Here is a 15981-nt window from a genome sequence, read left to right on the forward strand (position 1 = left end):
TAACATTTTTTTTATTTAAACAATTTTTTGACAGATTCCTACAATTCCTAAAATGTGTTTTCTCTTTATTATGGCAGGTGGTCTAATAAATTGTTAAGCACTGTATGTTTTCATAGCATTCAGTTGGAACGTTTGTTTTAAGGACATTGGGCAGAATGTGGAATAGTGTGTTTTTGTCAATAAAATAAAAAAAGAAAATTGTTTGTTTTTAATCCGATTAATCGGTAGAGCTGCAACTAACGACCAAAATAATCGTTAGTTGCAGCCCTACCGGTGACTGCGTGCTGCTGCAATAGACGCATTTTGCTGCATTAAAGTTAACGATTAATCGATTAATTGATCGTTAATTTAAACGACGATCGATCATGGAAATGATCGAAAATTGACATCCCTACTCCAGACCTAGGCCTATATAATAACAGACGGCTACAATAATGCTCTCTTCCATTGTCTGATTCAACTGGACGTGTCAAGAAGCTTTTCACTGTTTGGCTTGCGCGAGAACGCGTCATGCGAATTTTCCGCTTGAGTTGAAATTTTTGAACAAGTGGAAGACGCGATTGACATTTGCATCTGGTGTGAACACACCATTAGGGCTTTGGAACGACGTGAGGGTAATTAATGACAGAATTTTCATTTTTGGGTAAACTATCCCTTTAAAGATAAGGATTTTGAAAAACATTTTTTACTCACAATTTTTACCTGATACATAAAATATTTTAGAAATTGGCAAAACTATTAAAAAAATTATATTAATAAAATGCATTAAAAAACACCTGCAGAGATTTTAATTCATTTAAATGTGTGAGTATATATATACACACACACACACACACACACATAGCTTTTGTCTTTATTTTAAATAATTTTAAGTCATCTTGATGCACTGTAGCTGACTATTACTGGTCTAGCCACATAAATAAGGTCTAGACATCACAAAGGTCATATAAGAGTAGGGCTGCACGATATTGGAAAAAACTTGCATTGCGATATTTTATTTTTCTGCGATATATATTGTGATATGAAAAAAAAATCACCACATGACTTCAATAGTTTATTTGGATAAAAAAAATCAATGATTGGGGTGATTTTGTAGGCGAGTAAATCAGCATAGGAAATAAACAAATTACAAGCATAGATAAATATAACAGAACAAAGATACAAATGAAATAAGCCGTGCTTTATATTTTTCTGGTAAGTCTAACAGTATTCAGGTACAGAAATGGAATAATCAAATGTAAAATGACACTGCATAGTCTTCACTGTATAAATTAAATCTAAATAAATCTGTGTTAAAGCTACAAAAGTGATTTTTCTTTGTACGTGCATCTGCGTGGCTCTCACCGTGTCTACTCCGGACACGAGCGGCACGGCGCGCAGTAATGCTGTCTACACTAGTGATGGGAAGTTCAGATCATTTTACCAACTCGGACCTTTGACAGGGTATATACAGGAATCATGGAGTTAAATTTAATACCTTAGCTAACGGGGCAATGAGTTCACAAAGTATATTCAAAAGATGTATGTCACATCAACTCAAACCATAGCGGTTTTGTGGAACACTTCTCATGACAAACATCTGACTGATCAGACAGTTTACCTGTATTTGCTCCTCAACAGATCCCGAGCTCACTGACAAATATCTTTTAATTGTAAGATGTGCTCCCTTTACACAGTACGCGCGCGATCGCGAAATCGAGAGTGAAAGTGAACTACGACTGCGAGCGCTCGTTCAAAGGGGATTTAAATACCCCACATATATATAGCGGCGCCCTGATGTGCGAAAATTATATACAATATTAGAATGTTTGTGGGAGCGGACACAAAAATCGCGGGAGCGGATGGGAGCGTGCAGTAATGGTCAGAAATTCAGCGAGAGCCGGATCAACAAGCCGCTATCATGCAGCGGCGCAGTCAGTTCATTATTATTTACTCTTACAGTTACGTGATGCGTTTCTGGTCTCAAATTGTAGCTTTTTACTTCTTACAGTTTATAAATGTGTGAATTTCTGTCATGATGGTTCTTTTCCATAAAACTGAATGTTGTAACAAAGGTAATAAAGAGTTGGTTATTATTATTATTAAGTCTCTTGGCTCAGACTGCATAGGTTAAGCTTATGGGTCGGTCACGTGATGAACGAACGACTCGAAAAACCCGAAGACTCGAAACAGTTGAACTACTTGACTAATTCCAGTACAGAACCTATAGGATGTTGCACATGTGCGACTGAACGAATCACTCCCCGACATGACTCGTTCTTCCCGAGTCACATTAAAGATTCGTTCAAAATGAACAAATCGTTCAAGAAGGACCCATCACTAGTTTACACTGGATGCGGTGCGGCACAACAAACCCCAGACAGTAAACTGATGCCGCGTTCTATTTATGACGTACTGACACAAAGTTCAAATGATATGCAACGATCGATTTGTCGCGTCCAGTATAGACAGACTTTGGGGCCGTTCACATGTTGTGCCTAAAAACGCGCTGCTTTCTCCTTTTTTCCAAAGCGCTCGGGAGCTTGCGCTTTCGTGCGGTCTGCCGTTGCTAAGCAACCGTGACCTGCGCTCTCCTCGACAATGCGGAAGTGTCAACAAAGGATAAACGGATTTCCAGCACTGAAAATCACTTGCAGTAGCTCTGCTACTAAATGTATTTAAAAAGGGTATGTCTGTATAGCTGTCGCGTCCGGTGTAGACACCGTGTCTGTGTGTGAGCAAAGAAAAAAATCTGTATAAATATAACGATCAGTAGCCTATACTAAACATCGTACATCCTGCGATGTGACTATCGCGGATGTGCACATCGCGATATCGATGCTGAAACGATATATCGTGCAGCCCTATATAAGAGCTCCCATAGTTGAAAAAGCGTCACATTTGGGTCACACCACTCGGTGGGACATCATACTCCCGCCCTCTCTGCACGCCTTGAGCTACAATTACTAGACAATTAAGGCGGGATGTGTAATTGATGGCTGACTGAAAGATTCTCCCTTATGTACAGACGGGATACACTGAAACAACCCCTCCACATACTCTGGACTGTTCATGATTGCATCATTCAATTGTAATTTCCTGAGATGAGAAAAAATGAAGCAAATGTGGTTGATGATGTAGTTAGGCATGCATCATTTCCGACAGCAGGTGAAACAGTCTCATTATGAGTGCTGTGTACACCATGCATTTTAACACTGATTACATTTGCAGGTAAAAACAATGCGAATGGTTTTTCATCAGTATTCTGGAAACTAGTGGTTCCTTGTTTCCTTTAAAAGGAACCTGTGCATAATATGACCATGCTTTAATGAATGACAACGGATTCTGCAGCAAGTTACAGTTAAAGTCAACATGAAATGAAAATTTATTTTTTTGACCTCGTAAATTTTAATGGAACTGTCAAAACTCCAGCCCTTTCTTACAATCGGCTGGAAGCTCACATTCAGATTTGTGTCCATGCAATCAAAAACTGATGGACAGAACAAAATCCCACCTTAATTTTTTTTATTTTTTGATAATCTGTTTCACTTGGATGTATGTCACAATCTAGAAGAAGAAAAAAAATCTGTCGCTACTTCAGTTTTATCACAACTTTAAGATTTGGACAACAATTAACTTCTTACTTTACAGTTACACAGTTCTATCAAGAGTATTTGAACAGTAAACAAATATGTTTGTAAAATGACCACTAAACTGGATATTGTACAGCTGACCATGGCAACATACTGGTGCTACTTTCCTGTTTCTCGTATCACTCCGCAGCCTAAAAATTATTTTTGCAAAATGGTTAACAGCTTCAGACTGTGGTAAAAATGGCCCTGGGGCACTTCAATTTTAATTTTATACGAATAAAAACTTTGATAGATTGGCTAGATTATAAATCTATAAAGAAAGACAATGAAACCAGTAAAAGATATAAAGAGCTGATTGAAAGAGAAAAACAGAGAAAGAGATGTACATAAATTAACTTGCAGATTAATATATAATTTATTATAATATTGTTGCAGTGCTGGTCTTGTTGTTGGCCAATAGCAGTCTACGTTGTAATGGACTATTTTTCTTAGAGGAAGGTTGAATCTAATTTAACAAAATATTTTGAATTACATAAGTATTTTATGTTCGTTCATTTTTATATATCATAACCAGGAGTGTAATAATAAGCAGGAAATCGTACAATAAGCTGGTCATTACCTCACAATATCGTTTATTTTGTCCGCCAGGCTGCAAATGATCATTTATAAATTACATTACAGCTTATTCGTTCACTAAACCTAATTCTACAACATAAAAACTCAAAATATAAGTCCTTAATCATAACATAAGCAAAACCCATCCACGCATTTAAAGGAAAAAGCTGGGATCAGTCATTTAATGTGTCATACAGCGCATTTCTTAATCATCAAAGGCGTCAAAATAACGGTTCGGTTGGCAATAACCTAGCAACAGCCCCCAGTCACCGGACACCAGCGGTCGGAAAGAATGGAAAAACATCCCAAAATGTGCTTAAAATGGAATTAAACGACACTGACAAGTAATCTAACCGTGCACTAATGTAAACAAATAAAGATAGAGCGCGTTATATCACATACGAGATGTGTGAGATACGTGCACGCGCACCCCCCTCACCCCACCCATAAAGCGGAGATGCCATCAGCAGCACCTCCATCATTATGAACCATATTCACCAAATTAGTGTAAAACGCCCACAAACGCGCACATAAAGGCTGCTGGCTTGAAAAAACATAAAAGCCAAGCCGTTTTCGTTGTGAAAATATGACTGAGCATCATGTTGAGGAATAACGTTACACGCGCAGGTTGGTGCCATCATCTCTCGCGCACCGTCGAGCGAGCGCTCTCATCTCTGTAATTCATGAAAATAATCACATTTACCTACCTGCTAATTGCATGTCCGCTCTTAAACTAACGGGCAGTCAGTGCAAAGCGGGCAGAAACTGTGAGAAATAGCGTTCGCTCGGTGTAGTAGAATTGATGCTCTGGGTTCGGTCTCTATCCGCGAATCCACCCCACACAAAGAGCAGAAAATGGCTGCAAGTGCATGCTCTTAAAGAGACAGGCAACCATTTAAAACAGCATCTCTGGTGTGAGTCATCCGTTTGCGTCTCTATTTTGAAATTTCTTCGAGTCGTGCATTAATTTTTGTATGATTATGAACAAAGAGGGAAAGAGAAGTGTAAATTCTATGGTGTTTTCTATGAGTGTGCATGGTCATAAATTTGCATCGACTGCTGTACTTCTGACCCACTTCGCACTCTATCTCTGTGGTCGATGTATATTATGCCATGAACAATGATGGTTTAAGTTTATAGGAATATACAGAGACAAATATTCTAGAAATATACTAAGGTGAATTCACTGATAGCATTTTTATTAAGAGGCAATGCCTCCTGGAATTGATTTTCAGAGGCACTTTTGAGGGTGTATTTTTCTAAAAAGATAAACACAGAATGTCAAATGACAAACTGAATCAAATTTAAATCTTCTGATCCCAGGACTAAGGGTCTGCGATGAGGGGCCCGGGCCCTGTTTCTTTATTTCTCTGCATTAGTTTCAAAAAATTATTTCTCTCTGGAAACACATTAAATAAATATGCACTTATTTGGTGCCTATGGCCTCAGGCTGCACATACAGTGAACACTGGCATGCTGGAGTGTTTCTATTCTGTGCCGTTGTCACAGTAACCAGTGAAGGCATTTGTGTTACTATGCTCCAATCAGCATTAACAGCAAGTCCGCATCATGTGCTTAAACATGCATGATTGTCATAATAAACAGTCTGTAGACTAGGTTAGTAAAGTAGCTTTAATATAATCACATTTCTCAAAAAATCAGTTCAAATAGATTAGTATTACTAACTTTTACTTCATTTAGCAAATTGTGAGTTTAGTTTATCTAGACTAAAGGAAAGTATCACTGACAGAATCAGTAGGTAGATGTAAATGTGATGTTTTGTTGAATACATTACAACAGCAATCAGCAACATTTTTACTGGTGGTGAAAAAAATATGGCTCATGTGTGCCTCCTAAGGGACAGATTTGTATTTGCAGAAGTCATGCATGTATAAAAACAGGAAAAATACAGTGACATAATGTGGAATAAATGATGAAAATAAGAAATCCGTGAAATAAATAAAATATACAAATAAATACAATATGTGATTAGTACAATATACAGTATTTTCATTTAAAGGTATAGTTCGATCAAAAATGAAATTATGTCATTATTTACTTATTCTCATGCCATTCAAACCTATTAAACATTAAAGAAGAATTTTTAAGCAGCTTTTTTTTTCATACAACAACAGGCCATAATCTGTCAAGTTTTTCAAGCTGCAATGTAAGGCACATCTACAGTTTTAATTATTTATGTATTTATGTATTTATTTATTATATCATATAGCTTCAGTCTGAACACCCAGCTAACATACAGCTTACAAGTCAAAACCTAACACAATTTAAAGTGCCTTTTTTCCTATTTGGTCAAATACGAACTTCCATATATGGAAAACTGCTATGCAAAGATTCTTCAAAATTCACCTTTTTTGTTCCACAAAAAACAGGTTTGAAATGACATGACGGTTATTAAATGATGACATGATTTTTTGAATGAGCTATCCTTATAAGCCAGTACAGGGAAGGGTGTGATCAGGATCAAGGCTCTTGTTCAAGGCAGGCCAGTTCATGCAGGAGCAGAGCAAACGAGGGTCGATCCTCAGGTTTCTGTTAAACAAACATTGTTATGTTTATGTTGCCGTGACAATAATGACACTAACAAGACGCATAGACAAATAACTAAATAAACAGATCAGGATACAGAAACATTACCTGCTTTGAATTACATGAGTAACAAAAGACACACATTAGGAAGGTTTAGTAATAAAACAACACATTAATTGTGTGTAAAAAATACCCTACATAATCCACATTTAAAACTGTGAAAGAAAAAAAAAACGTTAAAGCAAAATGTGAACATGACTAACTTCCTCAGAAGGCCCTATTCGTGAGAACAGGATTTCTCAGTAAAACCACCTTTATATGGGATGATGTTATATTTGATTAATATTCAAATCAGCTTACAGTTCAAGGATGATTTATATGCTGGAAAGTTTATGATGCATTTTATGGTGGACTCACCTCTTTCCAGCTCCACTGCATTAACTCGTACACACTCTGTGGACAGAGGCGGGGTCTCAGGAGCCGCAGTCCTGCATTTAGGGTCTCCACTACCTCTGCATTACTACGGCTATCATAGGGCACACGGCCCTCACTGTACACCTCCCACATCAACACACCTGCAAATGAGACGTCAATATATATTAGATCAAATATGTGGATAAAGGTGAGTGTTGGTTCATTTTTCTGATTAACATCGTCTCAGTGGATCAATATGGACTCACCAAATGACCACACGTCTGATTTGCTGCTATACTTCCCGAATTTGATCACCTCTGGAGAGGACCATCTCACTGGAAATTTGGACCCAAAAGAACTGGTGTATTGATCATCTAGGACAAACCTGCAGATACAGGTGGGAATTTTCCATTACGCTGAGGTCTTAAAAAGCAGTGACGTGGGAATCCGCAACACTGAGGCGCTGCTACTCACCTTGTCATTCCAAAATCTGATATCTTCACCACATTATCTTCAGAAACCAAACAATTTCTTGCAGCCTGTTTAAACAGGAAGATTTTAGAACAAATTGTCCCAAAAAAGCAAGGAATTGACACTTTAAAGACCCTGTTTACACTTACCAAGTCTCTGTGGATGAAGTTGGAGCTCTCCAGGTAGGCCATCCCCTCACTCACATCCAAACACATCCCCAGCAGGACCTCCTGGGAGAAACTGCCTTTTCTGGCACGCAAGAAGTCTGTCAGGCAGCCGTTCTCCATGAATTCAAATACCAGATAGATGGGTGAGCGCTGAGTGACCACACCATACAACTGGACCAGCTTATTGTGGGACAGTTTCCTGTGGAGTTAAATCAAAATGGGAACATGACTAACTTCCTCAAAAAGCCCTATTCATGAGAACAGGATTTCTCAGTAAAACCACCTTTATATGGGATGATGTTATATTTGATTAATATTCAAATCAGCTTACAGTTCAAGGATGATTTATATGCTGGAAAGTTTATGATGCATTTTATGGTGGACTCACCTCTTTCCAGCTCCACTGCATTAACTCGTACACACTCTGTGGACAGAGGCGGGGTCTCAGGAGCCGCAGTCCTGCATTTAGGGTCTCCACTACCTCTGCATTACTACGGCTATCATAGGGCACACGGCCCTCACTGTACACCTCCCACATCAACACACCTGCAAATGAGACGTCAATATATATTAGATCAAATATGTGGATAAAGGTGAGTGTTGATTCATTTTTCTGATTAACATCGTCTCAGTGGATCAATATGGACTCACCAAATGACCACACGTCTGATTTGCTGCTATACTTCCCGAATTTGATCACCTCTGGAGAGGACCATCTCACTGGAAATTTGGACCCAAAAGAACTGGTGTATTGATCATCTAGGACAAACCTGCAGATACAGGTGGGAATTTTCCATTACGCTGAGGTCTTAAAAAGCAGTGACGTGGGAATCCGCAACACTGAGGCGCTGCTACTCACCTTGTCATTCCAAAATCTGATATCTTCACCACATTATCTTCAGAAACCAAACAATTTCTTGCAGCCTGTTTAAACAGGAAGATTTTAGAACAAATTGTCCCAAAAAAGCAAGGAATTGACACTTTAAAGACCCTGTTTACACTTACCAAGTCTCTGTGGATGAAGTTGGAGCTCTCCAGGTAGGCCATCCCCTCACTCACATCCAAACACATCCCCAGCAGGACCTCCTGGGAGAAACTGCCTTTTCTGGCACGCAAGAAGTCTGTCAGGCAGCCGTTCTCCATGAATTCAAATACCAGATAGATGGGTGAGCGCTGAGTGACCACACCATACAACTGGACCAGCTTATTGTGGGACAGTTTCCTGTGGAGGCAGACAATGAGCAATGCAATACATTAATCCCTTACAGAAAAAAACACATGAACTTGGTTCACATAAATGTGTGAAACCCATGTGATCACATGTGAACATGTGATTACATATTGTCCACACATGTCCACATTTGTTCACGTGTTCACATCTGATCAAGTGTTTCACATATTTCACATGTGTCTTGCCTGTTTGTTTTTAATATAAAAGTTCTATTTTTAGCAAATGTAAAAGCCCTTTCACACCAAAAAGTGAAAGGAATAAGCCTAAGGCTGAAGGAAAAGTAAATTCACATCCGTACAGTAGAACACAGGAGAAGAAGGTTCAACACTCATTAGCAATAAAAAAAAAAATTAGCACAAATGTTAGTTTATGTAAAGTCATTTTTGCTTATTAGTATGGTTGAACTGGATCATCAAAGGTCAACAGCAAAGACATTGGTTAATAAAATGGGATTAAATACATAAAGGATATTTGTGTTATTTAACATACTTAATTATTGCAGGTTTGCGTCATATCTGAGTTTGTATTTCACTGTTGTAATTTATTTTGATGAATATTGAATCTGTGTTTTTGCGATGAATTTATGCATGTTCACATTTAGTCTAGAACTACTTGCAGGTTTGCTTCATATCTGAGTTTGTATTTCACTGTTGTAATTTATTTTGATGAATATTGAATCTGTCTTTTTGCGATGAATTTATGCATGTTCACATTTAGTCTAGAACTACAGTAACATCATGTTTACACAGCGCACACAAAGCCTCTTTACTTCTGATTTCTCTCAACATGGGGACAGGAGACTTGTCAGTCAATAAACTCTATAACTCAGATATTTTCTTGTAAATTAAAAAGTAATGCGTTACTTTACTAGTTGCTTGAAAAAAGTAATCTGATTATGTAACTAGCGTTACTTGTAATGCGTTACCCCCAACACTGATATATATATATATATATATATATATACACACACACACATACATACATGATGCACACACACTATTAAAATTTTCTTTAAAAAAAAAAAATCTTTTTAAAATGTTTTTCTAAGAAGTCTCTTATGTTGACCAAGGCTTTGGTCCAATCTTTAATGTCATATGATCCTTTAGAAATCATTCTAATATGCTGATTTGGTGTTCAAAAAACATTTTTTTAATATTATCAATATTGAAAGCAGTTGTGCTGCTTAATATTTTTGTAGAAACCATGATAATTTTTTCCCAAATTCTTTGAGGGTTAAACAGCTCAACAGAACAACATATATATATATACACACACACATACATACATGATGCACACACACTATTAAAATTTTCTTTAAAAAAAAAAAATCTTTTAAAAATGTTTTTCTAAGAAGTCTCTTATGTTGACCAAGGCTTTGGTCCAATCTTTAATGTCATATGATCCTTTAGAAATCATTCTAATATGCTGATTTGGTGTTCAAAAAACATTTTTTTAATATTATCAATATTGAAAGCAGTTGTGCTGCTTAATATTTTTGTAGAAACCATGATAATTTTTTCCCAAATTCTTTGAGGGTTAAACAGCTCAACAGAACAACATTTATTTGAAATAGAAATAACGTATATAATACACACTTCAATACAACTCTAATTTTACTTGACAGTTTGTGTTTTACCTGATGACAACTCCTTGATCCTTGGGTTTGTGACATTTCTAGACACACAATGCCTCAATCTGGTTATTAAACCTGCCACATAACAAGCACAGGACAAAGTAAAGACTCTTATGCAGTTTTACCAACTTTAAGATTTTAAAAGACAGTTTTTGAAAGCAGTGCCTCTAACGAGATATTATGTAATGAACGCTATTCCAAATATTGGCATGCAATATACTGTAAGAGCAACTCTTTACATGGAATTTTTTCCAACTTACCTGCTGGATTGTGTTGATGATAGCGGATGAGCTCTGGAATGGTCGGGAACACGTATTTCTCAGCTAAGTAATACATGACCTTTTCACCTTCTCTTTGTACTTTGATCTGGTAGTGCTTAACTAGGGGATACTTCTCTCCATCAGTCCTGCAGATGAATGACATTCATTAAAAACTTCAGAACACCTGTGTAAGATCAAATAATGATCGGATAAAATTGTCAGATATTTCTTTGTAAGTGATTGTAAGTAACATTAATTTCATAGCAAAGTAAGCGTTTACCGTGAGACTTTGGAAAATATTGACACGGTGTATACACCTGGGTGTTTAGAGTCACGAACCATGAAACCCCCGTCCTTGTTCTGTAAAGAAAACCTTTAATGTTAACCATAAATTCAACCGTAAATATCAACACTTACCAATATAAATACCATAAATGAGAAAGTATACACAGAATTATGATTTTTATTTCATTCTGACAAATAAAGTGGTATGGATAAATGCGTAAAAGTATTTGGTAGAGGGACTGTTTATGCTAGTTACTGGTTATGACAGCTATTGAACTGTTTCAAATCTCATGTGTATGTCTGAGATCGCTCATATTTAAAACATAACATGTAAGATTGTCTTGACAGGAAACACAGCAGCCACATTCTGGTTTAAGGGCTGTAGATTTTGTTTGAACTCTGCATGCTTTTGCCTGCACCGTCTGCAGACGTTGCTCTTGCAGGTTTGCAAAGAACCCCAACTTTCTGCAATGCCCAAAAACTGTGAAAATGTACTGAAGTGGCATGACATAAGTGTTTAACAAAGTTAAAGTTTACGGTTATCTGATTAATGACATGGAAACATTCATTGACATTATGACTGTCATTTGTTGGTTACCTTACCTCTCTCATTAGTAAGCTCTCTGCCTCGGTCCGAGTTATGTCTTTATTGTACCATCTATAAAACCACAAAGCATTGGAAAAAACAAAGCCATTACTGTATGCTTAATCAAGCTTTGACTATGAACTCAAGACATTTTTTTTTCTCAAATCTTTCATATCAAATGTTTTATTCTGTAACATACGGATGAGAACTTACTCAAATTTATCGATGTTGTTTGATATTTTTTCTGCAATATATATGCACGGCACCGTGCCAACATTTCTGGAACAAGGGAGAAAAGAGCACAAAAAACTTGTAAGATTTAAAAGCCTCTGTTATTTCCTACCACTGAGTTTTAATTAAAAACCATTGTTTTCCCACAATTCTGTGCTTCTTCCCTGTTTTTAGTCATTATTATGCTAAACAAAACTTTAGCAACTTCATAGAAGAGGTGCTATACATCAGTACTGCCGTCATTGTTTATTCTTATAGAAATGTTTTTTTTTTTTAGTTAATTAACATATAATCTTGGCTGAATAAAAATCAGTCATATAGAGGATTTTGTCCCTTTTTTTCGTTTTTAGGTGTTTTTAGTATAATGGCAACATCTTGGGACATTTCTAAAAAAAAAAAAAAACAATAAAATAATAGAGAAAATAAAATAAAATAAATAATTCACACAACTCTCCACCAAGGACATTTGCCATTGTTTAATACTAAATATCCAAGTAACTGTATGGGAGTCTTATCACTTTCAATATATAAACTAGAACCAACGTAACACCATGCTTTTGATAATTTTTTAGTAATTAATACTTTATATATCATTGTAATATTTCCAAAGAGTTAAAATGTAAATTAAGCTGCTCAAATCAGTTAACTGCCAGATATCATGTAAATAATAAAATTTTATCATGTTGTTTATATAATACACCAGGAATGATGCTACAGTTAAATGATGCAATAATACATACTGTACCTTTTGAAATGTCTAAAACTTTTGATCATTTTCAAGGAACTGTTACTCAATGCTGAAATGGTTCACATCTATTTATCTATGTATCGAATGGGTTTTTGTGTCTGATATTCATGACGGCGAGTGGAAAGGGTGTGACATTTTGTTAAACGATCTCATTCAGCAGAGATGAAAATTTTTTATTCATTAACATGTTTATGCAATGTGCCAAACTTCACAGTGGAGGGACTATTTTAGAAGGCATTATAATAACTTTAACTTTAGAGAGTGCAAAAATTGTAAATTATATTTACCCGTTTTTGTCCCTCACAGTCCACCAGTTTGGTTCTGAACTGTCAATGACAAAATACTCTTCATCTTTATGCAGAGGCAGGTCTGTATCTTCTACAGGGCTGAAATTCCTCAAAGCCACAACAATCCTCTCCTCTGGATCTGAAGATCGGCGCTAGTGGATAAATACAGACAGCTCAATTTACAACATCTCATCCAAACACTGTCCTGATTATACTAAACTGCAAAAACAACAGAAACATTTAAAGCTATTTCAAAATTTCAAACCTAAAACATTAAGTATAAAATTTGAATACACATAAAAGCATAGGAGTCAGAAACTGTAAACAGAGACTGAATGACAAACCGTGGGATCTGGAGTTGGGGGAAGAGGTTTGGCTGTGGGATGAAATGAAACACATAAATTTATGCAACTGACAGAAATGGACTGAGATTCATCATACTTCACATTATAATTACTGCATTCATATATTGTGGAGTGACTATGATGTTTTATGATTTGAAATAAGCATATGTTTAAAACTGTTTAACTTGAAAGATTTTGCACCTCCACTGGGATAGTATTCACTGCATCCTGTCGCCAGCTTCTCGGTCTGCTGACAACATCTCCATTTCCCTTCTACCCAGAAGTCAGGATGGTACTTCAGAAATAAGTTGTTATTTTGCGTCGCTTCATGAAGAAATAACATAAAATACAAAAGATAAAGTACACATTTAAACATTTAAACAAAAGACATATAAACAAAAGTATTGAAAACAGACCAAGATCATATTCCACTCTACACTTAAAACCCTTTTTTCTTTTCTGTTTTCACAATGCATATCACTTTCTGTAACAGCTGCTTACCTTCTTTCAGAGCCCTGACCCATTTTAACCTACAATCGTTGTCTGGAGCAAACACATACAGATAGTAGCTGTCATGGGCGACCTGTCAACAAACAAATACGTGAACAAAACTTTTAAGCAATGTAAACAGAAATCAAACAGGCAGAAAGTTCATTTTAGATTTTTAGGAAAAGCACTGAGAGATATGACTAGGCATTATTTCGAAAATAATTACAGGCACTTTCTCCTGTATGAACTGTTTTGCGTCAACAAAATCTTGAAGCAAAACTCCACTTGATTCTCACCTGGAAAGGGTACTTGTAATCACAGGGAATGGGAACATCACTGCGAACGATCTCCACACACTTGATATGAGACAGTTCGATGCAGCCTTTCTGAGTTGGCTTTTTCTAAGGCGATATACAAAGGAATGTCATTATTCTACAGCTCATTCATCACATTAAACTTATTAAAAAGGTGGAGAAAGTAATTTTGCATCTAATAAAAAGCAGTAGCTTTCCAAATACTACAAAGCAAAAAGTAACAGTTACAGTGAAGTCTCCAGAAGGTGTGACTACATACCCCAGGACGATGTTCGAAGTATGTCAAATCCTGTGTGTTTAGCACAAAAATCCTCTCTTTGTAATTGCATGGCGAAGTTCTTCGCTTCTGTTGTGATTTCTTGTACAGTGTTTCCTTTAGGATGACCCTTGGGTACATGGTGAAATCTGGATATTTAACTACCTCATGGAAGGTTGACTCATGGCGAATGATGTGTGGCAATTACTTATACACTTGTAGAGTTTACACTGATGTATAAAGCATAGGTTTCCGGAGTCGACACTTTAGGTAAGCCACTTCCTGAGGTAGACTGCACAAGTTGAACTCCCAAGCAATCACACGCACGCGCACACACACACACACACACACACACACACACACACACACACACATGCACTTTCTCCTTCTTTGTTAAGTAATTTTTTATAATGTTTATTAAGTGGTTTTCATTGTAATATTACAGTGTAGGTGATATCAATTGTTACTATCCGTGTGAGGGCATCTGTAACTGTCACGTTTAGTTTGGTTTCTGTTCCTGGTTGAAGTGGCGTTTAGTTTTCCCTGTGTCCCTTTTGTTTAATAAAGAAGCTGCAAATAGATCCATATGTCTCTCTCTCTAACTGGCACACTGTGACAATCACAACATTGTAAACAAAGCCAAACTTGAAAAGGAGGATTCACTTGAACATTTATGCTTATATTTCCTCATGGAGGCAGTGAAAAGAGAAGAAACATTAAAATGTTATCCAAGAAAAATGAGTGTTAATATTTTTGAGAACAGACATAATAGACAAAAACTTGAAACTTGACATTACAGGAAGAGGTTGAATAATTCTCTAACCACAAACATTAATAAGAAAACCGCATCACTGTGAAATAAACACAGTCATTTAAAAAGTAACTTAATTACTGTACGCATCTGCTATTAGCTACAACAAAGCACAAGTTTTTGTGTAGGTTAAAAGAGTATAAATTTATGTGAAGAAAGGATAAAAATTCCCAACATATTTACTGGTAGCATTTTTAATTTAAAAAAACCTTTTCCCCCTCTTTTTACTGAAAACCATACATGATGTTTTGTTTTCTTTTGCTTTCTTGACTTTTTATAGGAGGTGCATGAGCCTAACCAATGTTTATAAGTATATATACACTATGACCAATGATTATGTGTATGTGTGTGTGTGTATGTATATATATTATTTAATAAGCTCAGTTACAACCAACCTAATCAGCTTTTCCTCTAATAAATTCTTAATATAATATACTATTTTTTATTCAGATATTAAAAAAACTTTTATACAACACAATAATTAATAAACAAGAAAGTACAACAATTAAGCAGACAAAATAAAGTAGAAGATGCCATGGAGAATGCAAACACACACACACGCACACACACACACACGCACACACGCACGCACGCACGCGCACGCGCACACACACACACACACACACACACACACACACACATGCACTCTCTGGTCAGCTATCCTTGTAGGGACTCTCCATAGGCGTAATGGTTTTTATACTGTACAAACTGTATTTTCTA

The 15981-nt window shown here is 36.4% G+C and overlaps 2 protein-coding genes across 3 annotated transcripts in view; both read right to left on the reverse strand.

Moving 5' to 3' along the window:
• The window catches only part of LOC107744558 (cytoplasmic FMR1-interacting protein 2-like), a 35507-nt gene extending 30466 nt beyond the window's left edge, over positions 1 to 5041 (reverse strand). For both annotated transcript variants that reach the window (XM_016558272.1, XM_016558273.1), the window contains exon 1: positions 4895 to 5041. The gene's annotated coding sequence lies outside the window, so the exon portion shown is untranslated. The remainder of the gene's footprint in view (positions 1 to 4894) is intronic.
• A 1220-nt stretch (positions 5042 to 6261) lies between these two features.
• On the reverse strand, positions 6262 to 14636 carry LOC107744567 (tyrosine-protein kinase ITK/TSK-like). The gene is made up of 16 exons (XM_016558283.1): positions 14454 to 14636; positions 14177 to 14281; positions 13893 to 13974; positions 13593 to 13715; positions 13392 to 13423; positions 13048 to 13199; positions 11995 to 12060; positions 11799 to 11853; positions 11191 to 11270; positions 10911 to 11056; positions 10654 to 10725; positions 8792 to 9033; positions 8646 to 8710; positions 8438 to 8556; positions 8175 to 8332; positions 6262 to 6737 (listed from the first exon to the last, which is right to left on the reverse strand). Exons 1-16 carry the CDS (start codon positions 14589 to 14591, stop codon positions 6669 to 6671), a joined length of 1704 nt encoding a protein of 567 aa, XP_016413769.1. The 5' UTR covers positions 14592 to 14636; the 3' UTR covers positions 6262 to 6668.
• Between the last annotated feature and the right edge of the window lie 1345 nt (positions 14637 to 15981).

The sequence above is a fragment of the Sinocyclocheilus rhinocerous genome, unplaced genomic scaffold, assembly GCF_001515625.1.
Source record: "Sinocyclocheilus rhinocerous isolate Xijiao unplaced genomic scaffold, SAMN03320098_v1.1 scaffold557, whole genome shotgun sequence".
Lineage (NCBI taxonomy): Eukaryota > Metazoa > Chordata > Actinopteri > Cypriniformes > Cyprinidae > Sinocyclocheilus > Sinocyclocheilus rhinocerous.

Excerpts from the sequence above, each read along its gene's own strand:
- LOC107744567 (XM_016558283.1), bottom strand. The coding sequence starts at position 14,591 with ATGTACCCAAGGGTCATCCTAAAGGAAACACTGTACAAGAAATCACAA. Across the intron at positions 11,854-11,994 it reads AACAACATCGATAAATTTGA|ATGGTACAATAAAGACATAA; the intron begins GTAAGTTCTCAT and ends GTGGTTTTATAG. Across the intron at positions 8,333-8,437 it reads ATCAGACGTGTGGTCATTTG|GTGTGTTGATGTGGGAGGTG; the intron begins GTGAGTCCATAT and ends TCTCATTTGCAG.